The 16,953-nt window shown below is 28.1% G+C and overlaps 1 protein-coding gene across 1 annotated transcript in view; it reads right to left on the bottom strand.

Annotated features, from left to right (window-relative positions):
• Positions 1–1,755: 1,755 nt before the first annotated feature.
• Positions 1,756–16,953, bottom strand: part of LOC107447161 (Tryptophanyl-tRNA synthetase, mitochondrial) — a 19,220-nt gene continuing 4,022 nt past the window's right edge. The window contains exons 2-7 of the mRNA XM_016062009.3: positions 16,441–16,622; positions 12,803–12,884; positions 10,742–10,822; positions 8,872–8,954; positions 7,452–7,570; positions 1,756–3,934 (exon numbers count right to left, since the gene is read on the bottom strand). Coding sequence (XP_015917495.2) covers positions 3,459–3,934; positions 7,452–7,570; positions 8,872–8,954; positions 10,742–10,822; positions 12,803–12,884; positions 16,441–16,622 — 1,023 coding nt within the window. The 3' untranslated portion in view covers positions 1,756–3,458. The remainder of the gene's footprint in view (positions 3,935–7,451; positions 7,571–8,871; positions 8,955–10,741; positions 10,823–12,802; positions 12,885–16,440; positions 16,623–16,953) is intronic.

Raw genomic sequence — 16,953 nt, 5'->3', positions numbered from 1 at the left:
TAAAAAAGTACACAATTTCCAATAAATATTTATACAATGTTAGAAACTATTTTTTGTTTTACTATATATTTAGATAATTTTGCTATCAAATTGTCTTATGTTCCTATATATGTCTAATGTATGTTTTGTATTATAGCTAGTCAAAAATTTATAAATAAATTCTTTCATTAGTCATAATTAGTGTTTTCATTTCATTTAAATATCACATAATGATACAATATTAGTCTTCAAAAATACTGTTTTGAAAACGATTGTACTGGAAACATGAAGTACATACACGGATCATGTATTTTTCTCATTACTACCTAATTTTTATTATTTTTTTAAATTGACCTTACTGATATGTACGTACATGTTAACTATATTTTTCATTTGTGAAAAAAAAAAATATTTCGAAATTTAGAGGTTTTTTATTAGACTTGAACCATAATAGACTCCATTTTGTCATTTATGAAAAACAAGTCAATTTCTTAGTGCAATTAAAAAAACACTTCAAGTGCCTCTGATGGATTCTGAGAAAAGTGCTCGACAACTATTTTCTTTTTCCTGCTAATACTATTAAGCCTGAAATATAAATTTAGGAAACTGATAAAACGAAATTAATTTTTAATTTTCTTGCAATATGTAGCTAACTACACAAAAATATATAAATATCTCAATTCCAATTTTTTTTGCCCACATTGATTTTACTATTGCAGGACTCAACTTTTTTCTTATTATGACTATGTGTGATAACATCACTTAGAATAGTAAAAAAAAGACTATTATCACACAATAGTAAGACCAATTATTAAATCCCCCTTTTTTTTAGGAAATACCATAGAAAAATTATGGGTGTCACAGCCATTCATACAAAAATGCAAAAGACATTAATATCTCAATTTTAATTTTTTTCACATACATTAATTTTTCTACTACAGGGCAGTGTTATATTCTAATTTTTCTTATTATGGCTATGTGTGATGACATCACTCGGAATGATTAAAAAAAATGGCTATTAGCACACAGAAGTAAGACTAACTGTTGAACAGCCTTCTTTCAAGGAAATACCATAAAAAAAATTATGGGCGTCACAGCCGTTCAGTTTTTAAGTAGTATAAAATTAAAAAGCAAAATCTGAATAATTCTCTAAATTTTACATAAAAAACTAATTTTTTCCTCCTCTTGTATCAAATATTGAGTGTGACTAGAGATTTCTAATCATTGGTATGGTACATTCAAGTTTCATTAATTTCAATTGACTTGAATCCGAAAGTTTGGAGCTGTGAAGTTTTTTTTCTCAAAATTGTCAGTAAGTTTTTTTTTATTACACTTTTTATTACCTTCTGTTCTTTGATAAATAGCATTAATAAGATCACTATTCTTGTTTTGATTAGTCAAAAATAGCGATCTTAGAAATAAATGGTTATTAACATACAAAAAGAATATAAACTATTATAGCTTTTTTTATAGATAAAATACAAATAAAAAAAATCATGAACATGAATAGTTATCTTATTAATGCAATTAATTATTTTATTTTGTTGATATAATGATTAATTACTTTAATAAGATCACTATTCTAGTTTTGATTTTTAATCAAAATCGTTGTAAAAAAAGAAAAGAGTGAACTCTCCAAGTTAGAAGGGAATTTCTTTAATTTTATTTCCTTCTGAACTTTAAGGCTTTTTTACAGAAACACCTGTTGAGCATGACCTTGCGGTCAAGAGCATATGATTCGCTCTTGCATTTTGAACATTAATAATAGCTAATGAGGAAAGGAAAAAGAGGTTTAATATGCTAAACATATAAAATAACCAATACTGATACAGAAATATAAATAAATGAAGCCTTAACAGCACGTTTTCAAATCAATCAGATCACGTTTCAAATGTAAATCAGAAACATCAAACATTAAAAATTAGGGAAAATAAGAACAAACTATTATTTATTAGGTAAATTATGAACCCAGCATTCAAGGCAACTTTTAATTAAACATTAACATTTAACAATTTTAAATTGTACAAAAATGAATTATAATAAAACCTTTTAAAAATCATATAATGCAGCAGAAGATCTATATAACACAATTCTATAATTCGCAAAATAATAATAATTTATTATAATAACTAGGTTGTAATAAATTATAATCATTTATAGGTATAAACCATGAAAATCATATTAAAGGATTTTCTGATGCTGAGAAAGAATCATCAACCGTTCAAAGGCTGAAAGAAAAATTATTTGCTAACTAAACTCTAAACAGGTTTTAAACTCTAAAGCAAACAAAATTAATATATTTTCTTGTTCTTCTTGATTATATTGCTTTGGATAATTAAATTTTTTTTCTGTAAATAAGAAATACCTAAGCACAAGTTTTTTTGTTTTAAAGTAATTTGCAGTTGGAAATAATTTAAAAACATTTGAATAATATGTTCCAGATATACTAGGGCTGTTTTTTAAGTAAGGGCTGTTTGAAAATAAAAACCAAAAGAAAGAAAATTCTCATGAAGCTAATTTATTTTTTAATTCCACTTATTTTAATTCTATCACTAACACTATTTTAATTTTAATTTCCTTTTTTTCAAAATAGTTGTCAAGTTTGCTTAAGCACTTATCATACCTTACAACTAGATTTAGAATATCCTCTTCATAGTAACTTGTCGTCTGCTCCGATAAACAAATGATCATGGCGTTTTCATGTACTGGACGTCATCGCAGCACTGGTAGCTGTCAAAATGATGTGTGAAACATCGGAAAAGATGAAAATCCCTTAGCGCAAGGTCTGGACTGTATTGAGGGGTGGTCCAAAACTTCCTAGCCAAATGAGTTCAATAAAGCTCGAGACTGAGTTGTGGGGAGAGTCATAAAGTAGCAAAATTTGTCAGCATACCAGTATTAAGCATCATAAACTTCACAAATCTACCGGTGAAAGCATTCAGTAGATAGGTTTTTTGCCTACTAAAAACGCAACACTGACCGTACCTCATATGTGGCGGATGATTTGTTGAACTTGAACATTTTAAAGACATAGAACTGAACACATAGATTCCCTACACAGCTGTAACTGGGCACAGTTGTTTTCATGGAATGCTAGGACACGAGGTAAGCACTCGTTGTGACACACACACCACCTATTAAGTGTACATAAGAAAACAGCCTTTACTTAAAAAACAGCCCCTGTATATTGTGAAGCTTAGTCAGTAAGCTTAATGATATGATCTATATAACACAGAACTCTATAAAATGCAAATTAATGTTTCAAAGTTAGCATCATAAGAATCTTCTACTGGCAAAGAAATAGCCATGAGTTTGAGTCTAGAATAACCAGGTAAGATACTGAGTCTAGATAAACAGGTAAAAATATGTCAAAAAATTATTTATTTTTGGCTAATTTTAGTTCTCTCAGTTACAAAACATAGTATAACATCACAGAATTGCATATTAAAAATAGACTAATAATTTAATATCACAATTAGTTATTTAATTAATTGACAGCCTTCTACTGTAAGACCTACAGAAGTTTTAACTTCATTCATTGTCTTGGATGCAATTTCAATTGCTCTCTCAGATCCAGTTTTAAGAATCCTTTCGATGTATCCACGATCGGACATTATTCTCTTTATTTGTTCTTGTATCGGCTTTAGATGCTCTATCACAGCTTCAGCGACAACCAACTTGTACTGGCCAGTGTCCAGGCTTTCACTGTCCTTACAGATTTCTTCAAAGGATTTTCCTGAGCACAGGCTGTGGACGAGAATCAGATTACCGACACCCGGACGTTTTTCCATGTCGTATGTGACGCCCGACGTGAAGTCAGTGAGGGCTTCTTTTATTCTTTTTGTTATGATGTCAGGAGAGTCTGTCAGGTCGATTCTGTTTTTAAAGTTTTTGTCGGACTTGCTCATTTTCTTGTCTGGCTCTCTGAGGCCCTTAACACGTGCACAGGTTTCATCTGAAAAAAAAAAAGGCTTATGTTCATTCAAAACATGCTGAAGTATGTCAAAATAGGCTCAATTAATCATCCGAAAAGTTTCCAACAATTGACATATTGTTCTAAGCTAAAGGTTTCATAAATCGTGAAAGTTCCTGAGAAAGGGAGGAGGAGGAAAAGGAAGAAATTGTGAAAGTTTATGACTAGGGGGAAAGGTTTATGGAATTGTGACAGTTAAAGTAAAGGGTAAAGGGACAGTAAGTTCAAGAAATTGTAAGAATTAAAGACAAGATGTAGTTGCTGCATGAAAGACAAGATGAGGGTGTTCATGAAATTGTGACAGTTTATGAGAAGAGAGAAGGAGAGGTAGCAAGAAGAGTGGCATCATACATTTTAGTTCAAATACATTAATTAAAATCAGTAAATCAAATATATTTTTTTGATTCTGATTTTTTCCATCTTGTTTCAAGAACAGAAAATGCTGTTTTTCTTTTGAGGATTTTGTTTTGTATAATCATTGATTTTATTTTGCTAAAGATAATTGAGGATTAACTTAAGTCCTAGCTAAAAGCTTAAAAGGATATTACATTTGAAAGTTCTAGATGAATGAGGATTACTACTACTATGATTAGTAATTACTACAATATGAGGATTGCTAATTACTACTACAACACTTCCTCTGCCCTATAAATGGATAGAGGAAGTGTTGTAGTTGTAAATAATTAGAGTACTTTCTATATAGCAAATGAAATTATAACATATAAGGCTTTAAAATGAAATTTGAAATATAATCTATAATATAGTGCTTTGCTTCAAAAGTACAAGCATAAAATTTTGTAATAATGTGGGACACTGTAAGGGGTATAAAATATAAGAATGAGTAAAAAATATTGAAAAAAAAAGTGAGACATCAACTATAAATATACCCAACAAAATCACATAATTTATTTCTTATACGTATTTTAATTTTTAATGTAAAAGAATATAAATAAAATATATATATATATAATATACAGGGTTATTCATAATTCCCTCCGGGGTTTCGAAGCATTGTAGTAAAAAAACGAAGACGAATATGGCAAAAAAGAACATATGAAATTATTCAAGTTTTAATTTAAGCAGTTGCCGGTAGATGGCAGTAACATGTACCACTGAAGCCAGTTGTAGTAAAGAAAAATGGCGTTTACAGGCGGAGGAAATTATGAATAACCCTGTATATTAATTTTTAATGTAGACAACCAGGTGGCTGAGTGGTTAGCGTGCCTGATGTTGGTTCGAATCCCGCTCAGGGCATGGTTGTTTCTCTCTGTGTATTGTCCTCTATTGTGTGTTATGTGTGTGAATAGGGCCCACCCTATGAACGGGTATTTGTGGCATTGTAGAGTGGGTAATATTGCTCCCTACTGTGACTTAGGTTCGCAGGTGGCCACTGGGTAACGTGAAATGAGCAACATTTTCGGTATCTTCGAAGGTGAAGAATGAACGTTCAATAGCTGCAGTTAAAAAAAGCTTTTTCAGGACAGCCCATGATAGTGTGGCACTTCGACGAGTCTCGTAAGTTTATTTTGGCTTTGCAGACGAAAATAAACTAAACATTAAAAAAAGTGGTAGTAATATTAACGTAAGTTAAACTTAAAAAAATTCAACTCTACTGTTATAACAGCTTGTCTTTCATTTTCATCAGCTGGATTTTCATCGCCTTTAATCAAATTTTAGTTAATTAATTTTAAAATGTTTCTTTCAGTAAATATTTTTGCCTAGCAAAACTTGCAAACTTACCAAGTGAAACATTTGAATACAAATACTTTACAGCATGTTCTGTAGATAAGTTATAGTATTTTTTTTATGGTGTTGTAGATAAATACAGAGGTTCTGCTACTGGTCTTGATAGCAACACATTCTTCTATTGTGATATTTAACATTATTATTGATAAATATAATCAGGGCTGGAAGTCCGAAATATAAAAATTAAGGACAAAATTGCCTCTAGAAATAAGGACAATTAAAGGATGCTGATTCTCTAATTAGAGCAATTTGTAATACCAGCATGCATTCACAGATATACAATTGGTAATAGTTTTAGTAATTCCTGCACTTAAGTGAAAAAAGAAATATTTTTGAAAAAAAAAAAAAAACTCGGATTTTTTAAAAAAAGTTATGTAATTTCTTCTTCTTTTTTTTATACAAAAAAAGGAGAGAAAATAGTCAAAATATGGAAAATCGTTAAGTAGTATCAAAATACGCGGATTCTCTTGTAAAAAACAGTAGAGCAGGTGATGTATAGTGATGAGGAGGGACTAGAGAGATAAGAACTTATTATATATTTCTCCCACATCCAATGCTTTTATGCCATCAAATCAAGGGTAACTGTCTCTAATACTGGAAGTAGATTAATATCATACTCGACGCGAAATGAAGACCTTGTTGTTTGTCTTGTAATTTACTTTGTTTTATGGCATATAACATAATTTCTGAATTTGAAATTTCTTCAATTCTTTTTCAGATAAATAAAATAACTTTTCTTCCCGTAATACTTTTTCTTCCCGTTAACTTCAACAAAAATTTTGAAATATTTCAGGAGATTTATTGAACTGTTGAATAATTAAGCATACTTTCTTTTTTATTTAAGTAAATTAAAGACAACTGTATAATTTAAGATAGGTAATTAGTTAATTAAATGTTATTATTTAAATCAATTGCTAATTGAAGGTTAAATAACTAATTATGTACATCAAGGAGTTCTGTTAATATATACCTCCCTGATGTGTTGTAGCCATAAATGTATAAAAGTAATAAGTTATAACTATATTAGTAATCAAATATTCAAATTCTTCAATGGGCCATAAAAAAGAACATATTACACTTTCCTGTTTATTCACATTGTTTAAGAGACTAACTTCACTAAATTGTAGTCATTATTTAATTAAGTTCTCAAGTTGAGTATAAAATAGCAATTAAGATTTCTTTTCAATAACTTTCCAAAAAAAATACCAGGATTAGAAATGTTTTTAAACTAAAAATATGCTCCAGTTCTAGTTACAAGCAAAAATATATTTTCATATTTTTTAAATATAAGAAACAGTCTAATAGTTACAAAAACGGGATAGAAGATTGGAATCATATTTGTACCAAAATATAAAAAAAGTTGTTTTAAAATTTCTTTTCCATTCATATTCAAAAGTTCATCATTAACTGATTTTGCAAATTTCATGATGAACTGATTTTCTTAGATCTAAATAAGTGCAAATTTAAAAGAGAGCTATGTTTGGCAGATTTTACCTTTAACGCAGGAAAAGAAACCAGTGTTTCATGCTTTATTTCATAACCATTATTAAAATGCTAGATATAATATTTTAAACTTATTTTGGCCTAAAATAATGAAAAAAGTCGAAAAATGCTAAATAATTCTGTGTCCAATTGTTAATGTATATTATCTGACCAAACAGTACATTAAAATAAGTCTGATGCAAAAAAATAACGTTCAATTTAAATTAAAGCGACAGTTTAGGTGAGAGATAAATAAATAAACACATTCTACCTATTAATGCTTCAGGAACTGGAAATATTTTTCCATACTTGTTATTAAATACTTTGACTAAATGCTGAGTCAGTTGAATGTGTTGAATTTGATCTTCACCTACAGGAACATGAGTAGATCTGAAAGACGAATGACAGTTGATTTAGAACAAAACATTGAAATAAAATATTCATCACATTTAATCACTGAAAGAAAACTAAAATCGAGTGACAGATCAACAATTAACATAGTACCCCAATAAGTGCTTGTTTTTTATTGGTGCACAAATTGTAACCCTTTTTTATAGAAGTTTCAATTTTTATTTTAGTTAAAACACTGAGTAATAATGAGTTCATGTTTATAATGATGAATTAGGCAGGAGAAAGCCCAACCTTAACTTAGATACCTCCCTAAGACTAGATATGATTTCCAGAATCTGATTGTGTCCAGAACAAAACTTTTTTCAACATATTCTTTGTATACAATATACTCAAGTTTCATAGATAGATTGCTCATTCCTAGTATTTAAAAATACATAACAGGGCTGACAACTTTTACACTTTGTGAGAAAACTGGTTTTCGTGGTAGAAAAGTTAATGATTAAATATATAATTCTTTGTTAAATCATGTTATTTTAAAGCTATTTTCCACGTCACTACATGTAAATAATTCAAAAGTTCATAAAAAATGCACTTTGTTTCAGTTCCTCGTAGTGAAGATTTTAAATTGTCAGCAAAATTAACAAAAATCTTGAAAGTTAGCTTTTGACTGTATAAAACTCTATAAAATATTTTGCAAAACGTGAAGTACTTGGCAAAGTTTTGCAAAAAGCGTAGTCTGTATATTATAAGTCATTGATAAAGTAAGCTATTTTTTTTAAATCAAAATGTTGAGCAACTTTTATGAAGTTAAATGCTGGTTGACAAGACTTGGGTTCACAAAGTTAAGAATAAGTTGTTAAAAGGATTCTTTATAATGAAAAAGAAGTCTATATTGCATGTGAGAAAAACACAAAGACAAGTTTATCTGCTGAATGAAGATATTTAGCTAAAAAATTAAAATTATGCAGTTTTTCAGATCATTGCACAATCTATAGGGCTCTATTCATTTGTATGCATAGTATGATGCAGTGAAAAAATATATAACATACTTCAACATACAAAAAAGTTTCATTCAGAACGTTTCGTTCAAAAAGTTTCATTTCAAGTTAACATACAAAAAACATATTTTTATCCTTTCTTACAGCCATGGCATAATACAAAAACAAATAGAAACAACTTAAAGAATATTATGTTAAAGTACCATATCTGGCATTGGAGTATTGAATTTTATAGACAGAAATTTAGTTTTAAATAATTTACTCAAAAGAGATTTAATAGTACAACTCAAAAAGATTATCTTAGAATTGTAACAGTGTTTAAAAAACAATGATTATGTTTACTTATATAATAAAATGTCTGCACTTTGTAAGACAGGATACACAAATAAGCCTAAAGGTATGTTCTCCAATGATGATGATTTGTCCTATGAAAAATAAAATAGAATATAAGTAAAGAATAAGGCACCAATCTAAATGAAATGTAATCATTAGATAAAAGCTAGTAACAATGACTTAAGCTAGACAAAACTTAACCTAACAATCATATCATGAATAGTTATATTAGTGCAAAATTCCCTAAAAAAGGTTACTCATATAATGACAGAGCTTTGGAGAAACTGTTCACTTGTTTTATTCCAAATACACTTCAATGAACTCAGCAAAAACGTTATATTAGGTCCAAAAGTTCTGTCTGCGAAAGTACACACCGTTTTTTTTTTACAGGAATATAAAAGGTTCGTTTATAAAAGAAAGTGTTATGGTATATACCCTTCAACTCAATGGTAATGTACTAGTTTAAAAAGAAACAGCACATATGGCAGGCAAGAGCATGTGCATGCATATTAAAACTTGTAATGAAAGTATCGGACACATCTAAAGGTCTGGTTTCTTAGGACAGGTCGCCGTCAGCTGGAAATCAGCGCTAACCTCTGATTGGTCCATTTGTGAGTATGACAGTATACGTCATCGAACACTCATCTTGAACTACAATTTCCGTCCAACTCAACTGCAGTTGGACTACAGCGTGACGTTAACGACTGAAGCAATGGCAGACAACATCCAACAGCAGATTGAAATCAGCCAAGATTTTGATTTTAACATTAAACATAGCTTCTTCATTAAATGTAGCACTCTTCATTTAGCTCAGCTATAATGTGTTTTTTCTAGGACAAAGCCATTATTTGTTCTCTAAAGCACTGGTCGACAATAACAAAATCAATACAAATTCAAATTAAATATTTGTTTACGTTATTAATGCATGCGCAATGAGAGATAATGTCTGCTTTGGACCGACTGCTCACGCTGAGCTAACAGATAAGTATTTTTTTGGCTTCAGCGATACGTCAACTTTCCGCTGACGCCCAGATAAGACACTTGTCCTAAGAAACCGGGCCTTGAGCTAACAAACCAGTATTTTGTTGGCGTCAGGGTAACGTCAACTTAATGCTGACGCCCAGATAAGGCGCTTGTCCTAAGAAGCCAGGCCTTAAGCAGTATATATATATTTTTATAAATGCACCTTTTACATCCTTGTATAATGGTATGCATTCTTTTGTGGAGGACAGAAATTTTTAGTTGACTAAATATTAATAAAAGGCGGTAATAATGAAATGCAGCGTCAAAATCAGTATTCAATAGGATTATGAATTAAGATTCAAATTAGGATTATTAATTAGGATAGAAATTATGATTCAAAATAAACCATGTAATTTTTTATTTTATTTTTACAGAGCTAGAGTAAACATTTGCATGATAATAAATTTGTATAGAAAGATTAGATAATTATAGTTAACCTTTTCCCTACAGTGCATGACTTTCTGGTTCCTTGAACTCAAATTCATTCCTTTCGACTGATTTTTTTTGAAAATTAAATTCCTGAGATTTTTAGATAGATAAAATTCCTTGATATTCACTTGTTATGTGAAAACAATGTAGAGCCTAATAGAGTAGAAAAAAGGAAAGTTTAACGGAAATGTATAAAATCTTTTTATTATTATTTTCTTTTTAATATGTTAAAGAAAGATAATGTTATAATAAACTTGCACATTCTTATAAGACTTTTACATAAGACTATACATAAGAAAGTTATTATTTATACATAAAAAAACAAGAATAAGCTTCGAACAATTAAAAAAAAAAAACAGGTTCTGTAACCTTTGACTGTAGCTGCATAATTTATTACAAAATTGCATCAGGAAAAATAAGAAATTACTTTATATTGTGGCAGATGAGCTAATCGAGGCATAGTTGTTAGACAACCCAAAATCCAGGCTAGTTCAGTGTGTTGTGGTATCTAAAATGAAAATAGATGGTTTCATATTGGTTTAGAAAAAACAAGCAAGTCTAATTAGGAATATCAATTTTGTAACAAAATTAACTTAATAACATAGAAGGTAAAGCCCAATTAAGTTAATTTAACTCTTACACATGCTTGCATTCATATTCTAGTGAAATATTTTAAAGGGAATTTTTCTGGAGAATATTATGCAAATATTAATTTAAAAAAAGTCTTATTTCTTAATGCTGATAAGGAAGTCTTTATTTTCAAGCTATATCTTTTCAGTTAATAATACGTTGAATGAGGCTTGGGGCAAATGACATGCCACTTTTTTAAAATATTTTAAAGAACATGCTTCAAGAACTTTATTGGTTAAAAAACAAAATGTGTAAGATTGCTTGAATACAAGATTTAGTTTAGAAACTAAGAGATTTCTGTACATCAAAAGAGAAAATTTTGGAAATTTATAAAGGTTTCTATTTGAAAACAATACCAAGGATTAGTTTGATGTAAAAATCTCACTTTAGAAAAAAGTGTAGCTTAGTAAAAGTCTTTCATTTTTAAGTAATATAAATATTAATTGAAAATAAATCAAAACACAAATTATGCAAAAGATTTGAATAACAAATATTTTCATGATCAAGGAAAATAGACCAATATTTTATGCATCTCTATTTTTTTCAAACATTAAAACGTTAAAATTTTTAAAGCCTAAATTTCAAATAACTTTGAAATCTTTTCTTTCCTTCTTCCTTAAATTTATGATGAATTTAGCCTTTTCCATTCCACGTTTTTTTTTTTTAAAGCAAGTTAAATTTCACAAAGTTTAGGTCATTATAAATAAAAAATAAAAGTAGATAAAAAAATAATTTTTGAAAAATTTGAGCATGCATTCTTAGAATATAGGATATTCTGAATACATACAAAAAATCAGGAGCGTCAGGACAAAAAACTAAAAATCAGGAAAAAATATTTTGTGTGAGGAAAGTCAGGACAACTATGAACTCTGCTTATAGTTCAAGGAGTTATTTAAAAATTATAGAAGTACTTTATGTATAGTAAAATATAAAATTAATTTTTCCACAGAGTAAGATGAGAAATCAGCAATAATTTAGTTTTACAGAAGAAGGTTAAGTGCACCAAGAATTAAATATTCTTTTTTACTGTTCTTAACTTAAATCTTCAATGCATAAATTTTGTCTTTTAATTTTTAAATCAACTTATGCGCCACTTTATCCCACTTAGTGGGAACCTTTTTATTTTTTAAAGCTTCCTTGATTGAATTTTAATTATAGTTAATCCACCACTACACATAAATCATTCAAGAATTCAAATAAAATACAACTTTGTTCAAGTTATATCAGGGTGAGGCTTTAAAAATAATATCCAAAAGCTGAATTGCTGCAAGTGTTAGCTATTAATTCTCTGCCTCTTTATAGAATCCTTTACCAAAATTAGAGCATTTGGCAATTACAATTAATAGAAAAACTCTCAAGTTGATATAAAAATTTGATTTGTTTTGGTCATTTTCCAAAAGAGGTTCTGCACTTAGAGTAAAATATATGCAAATTCATTGTTAACTAAATAATAAACAAAGAACAAAGTCAAAATCCACAAGAAGTTAATTCTAATCTTTGTTTTAATTGAGTTGGTCAAAATACTTGAAAATTCATTCTGATTTTTTAAATTATTCAAATAGTTTTCTCTTAAAATAGTTCCATCTTTATAAATTTATTTATTTTAAATTCTAAATGCTATGTTGTTTATCATTGCAAAGAAGAAAAAAAATTGAAGCACGGATGATCTGCCAGCAAATAATTGGGAGTTCACTGTATTTAGTATGTGAAAAGAACTACTAATAAATTGCACAATAGAAATAAGAATAAATATAACCAATTACAATAAATCAACAATAAAATGCCAATTAATAACAGCTTCTTAACCAACCAGCATTTGTAAAATTATTTTTCATGAGAAAAAATAAAAACGACTCACTTGTGATTGTAAGAATAATATGCATAAATCAGGGTTTATACCACATGCTAGCAGACAAGCAGTCATTAAATGGATGTTATATCTAGAAAGAAAAATTTCAGAAGAAAAAAAATATTTTAATGATTGTAAATAATTTTATAATAAATTTAGATATTAGTACTAATTCAAAGTTAGCACAAATGAATAATTAGACTTTAAAAAGTTATATTTTTGAAACTATTACACACATTAAAATAAATGATACATAAATTGAAAGAAAAATGTTTAATTTTTGTTTCAGTTACTAATGTTTGATGAGTTTTTCTTTTGTTACATGCTTAACATTTAATCTGTAATCAAGCTTGTTCCTTGCAGTTTCCTGTGGTCATAAATAACATGCTACGAGTATTGAAACTATTGTAGTTACAATTAATATTTCCTAGTTTGTGCTACTTTTTGAAAAAAGTAGTACAGTGAGCAAGGTGATACGAAAAAAATAAGAAAGTGACCCATTTTGTAATAACTTTTCGCAAATGATTTTAGTTTCAGGGTTGGAAAGTGTTTTACATATGAAGGTTTTTACCATCATGTCAAAAACCCTGTTGTCAAAAACCCAAAACTCTGGTGATATTGAATTTTTTATTTTATTTCAACTAATTAAACTTTTAAAAATAAGTGTATCTTAAAACATTAAAATTTTTAAAAATAAACAGAATAGATAGATATTTGCATACCCTCCAACTTATGAGGATTTTGAAAATAATTCTTTCTAGTCGTTGCGAACCAAAGTAGAAATTTTTAAAGCAAATGGATCTCTCATAAAACTTTTATCAGAACTTAAGAATCTAGCCATATGGCCTGCACTTTTATAAGTAATAGTGGACAAGTTACGCTAAAATTAATTTTTTTTAAATATTAAGACATTAATTTTGCTACGGTCAGAAAAGAAGATTTCTAAAAAACTACGGAAATTCCGTAGCAGTTGGAGGGTATGTATTTGTCAAAAAATAATTTAAGATTATTAATAAAAAAATAACAATGTATTTTTATGGTTAGGTAAAAAAAATCTCCAAAATAATTGTCATTTGTAAAGAAAATTTTGTTAAGTTAGTGTTTACTGTACCATAACAAAAAGAAAAAAAGTATTTTTTTGACAGCTTTTACCAGAAAAAACACAATTTGTTCCTCTGTTGTGTCAAAAACTCAACCCTGGTTTAGTAGAAAAACAAGGTTTAAGTACCAATAATTTTTCAAACCTGATAAATGGAGACTTATGCAAGTTCATCAGCAGATGCAATGGGGATTTCACTAATGAACTTTTTTCAATTTTTTCAGTTAAGTTTTAAGTTTAAGACACTTAACAAAATCATAAATAAATTTTGTTAATTAATTAAATAAATATTTTTAGCATATTTCGAAATAAGTATTCACTGTTAAAAAAGGTATACAAAGTGGAAAATTGAAAGAAATATGTTTTTAAAAAATAAATTTCATATTTTAAACCACTTTTTACATATTTATACTTTCAATATTCCACTATTTTTTTTAAACTTCAAAATGATCATCAATTAAAAGTAGTCAAATCTCCTTAAAGTAGTTAAATCGTGATTATGTTTCAAAAATAGTTTGTAAACACTAGATTTTTAAAAAAATAGTTGTATTTAACATTTGTATTAAAGCAGTTATGACTATAGAAAATATATAGTTTTTCTAACCACTGGTAATTTTATATTGCCAGCAGTTTTGAATGATTCACACATGCATTTTAAACTTGTCTTTTTGGAGTCAGGCATTTATAAACAGTGCCTTTGACATTACTCAATGAAAAGAAATTACATAGAGAGATGTCCGGGCATTTTGGTGGCTACAGAGATGCCAACTACTGTGGACACGCCAAAATAATTAAAAAAACGGCAAATAACTACAAAGTAAATTGTGCAAATATTTGACTATTTTTGCTTGCTTTTTAAGAGGTATAGCATGACATAAGTACTGTTAAATCGTGAATTATATAAACCTGCAAATTATTTAGAAATAGTGGTGGTTAAAATCTACTGAATTGAATTTATTAAACCAAGAATCAAAATTGATATGCTACCACTTCCAAACCTCTTTGACCTCATAACTTACATGACCTGCACCTACAAGGCATCGTTTATGAATCACCACAAGCTGAAACATTACAAGAATTTAATAAACATATTTGTGTTGCATTAGAAAATCATTGGTTTTGAGGGACTTCAAAATGGGAGGAATAAACTTGATTTTAGATTAGACATTGGACAAAATGGATGTAACAAAATTATGCATTAGATGTAACAAATGCAATGCTGGATGTAACAAAATTATGCATTAGATGTAACAAATGCAATGTTGGATGTGACAAAATTATGCATACTGAACATTTGCAATTGCAAAAACATTTGCCAGATCTCTTCTTTAATTTTCTGTATCATTTATCGTATATGTGTAATGGTTCCAAAAAATATTAATAATTTTTTAAAGTAGGTCATTCATTTATGCTAATTTCAAGGGCGGCGCCAGTAGGGGGTCAGGGGGGGCTGGAGCACCCCCGTCGGGCATGGCCAGCTCCNTTGGCTAATTTAGATATGCAAAACAAAACTTCTAATGCTTGTCTGCCAGCAAGTAAAATGATATCAAATTTGATAGTAAAAACTGAAATGAATTTATGATTAAGTATAATTTGTTTTTGTACACTTTGTGTTATTTAACTAAACGTGAAAATGAGTAGAAACATTTTTTTTATAAAATCATAAATAGTATTAATTTCACTATACTATTTAAATGTTTCTATATTTCATCATAGGTAAACGTAAAAAAGGTATAACTATGATAAAAATTTATCTTAATTCTATTTAAAAACATCTTAAAGATAAATTGGAAAAATTTTATTACTGATTAAATATTAGGATCAAATTATAGACAAGATAAAAATTATTAAATTTGCAAACAACAAAGAAGAAAACTCCACTGACTTAATGGAATACTTTCTGATTTTTAAAAATAAAACATAGGTATGAGTATGAAAAAAAACAAAACAAAAAACATACTGTATATGTTAGTGTACAAGTCAACTTTTCAAACTCCCAAAATTTTACGAAAATCAGGAGGTCGACTTATTTATACATCCGTAATAAAATGGGAATTTGTTGATTGTAAAAATATACGTGCATTTTAAATAATGATAAACATGAAGTGTCAATTTACCCCTTTACTAAACAATTTTTGATACGTTAAATACAATTAATTTTGCACTTTTTTACTAATATTTTCTTTATATATAAAAGTTTATTTTTAGGAATAATACTTTAATTTACATTCAGAAAAAAAAATTAAGAATAAGAAAAGTGAAGATATCAAGTGAAGAATATTTTTAAAAAAATAATAACACAGTGAAAACTTTTAAAGCACAATATTAAGTTACAAATTTAAAGATTCCAGAATATCATCTGCATCGGATTCAATAATGTTAGCATCATAAACATTACACAATTTTCACTTATTAGACTAGAATCAACTTACACAAGGGATTGACTTATACACCAAGTGGTACTTTTTAGAATTTTAAAAATAAGAATACATGTTTCACAAAAAAGAATAAGACCAATGAAATTAAAATGTAGAAATTTTGCACAAACTTTAATTGAAGTGGATCTTGAGGTAATGTTATCGAATGTAGATCTACTATGCTGAAAATGCAGTTCTTTCCTTCATTTTGAAGATCAGACCATTTCTTAATGGCACCAAAGTAATTTCCTAAATGTGGAACTCCTGTTGGCTGAATTCCAGAAAAAATAGTCTGTTTATGCCTCACATGAACCTTTAAGAAATAAAGATCAATTAAAAAAGAAACATGAATATACACAAATTCAATAAAAATTGATGAAAATAAGGTGGCTAAGTTCGAGGAAAAATTAAACGACAAGAAATTTCTGAAGTGAAATTGAAATTTTTAAATTAAAAATTACCAATTTTTCATGAATTAAATTAGGTCAATTTCAAATATAATTTTTAAAAAAATATCATATATGTATTTATGCACTTAATATAAAATTAGAAGTAATATAAAATTTTTTATATGTATAACTCACATTCTGCATACATATTTTCCTTTATATATATATATATATATATATATATATATATGTATA

This window comes from Parasteatoda tepidariorum, chromosome 9, assembly GCF_043381705.1.
Source record: "Parasteatoda tepidariorum isolate YZ-2023 chromosome 9, CAS_Ptep_4.0, whole genome shotgun sequence".
Lineage (NCBI taxonomy): Eukaryota > Metazoa > Arthropoda > Arachnida > Araneae > Theridiidae > Parasteatoda > Parasteatoda tepidariorum.
This window is presented reverse-complemented; position numbering and strand designations above follow the sequence as displayed.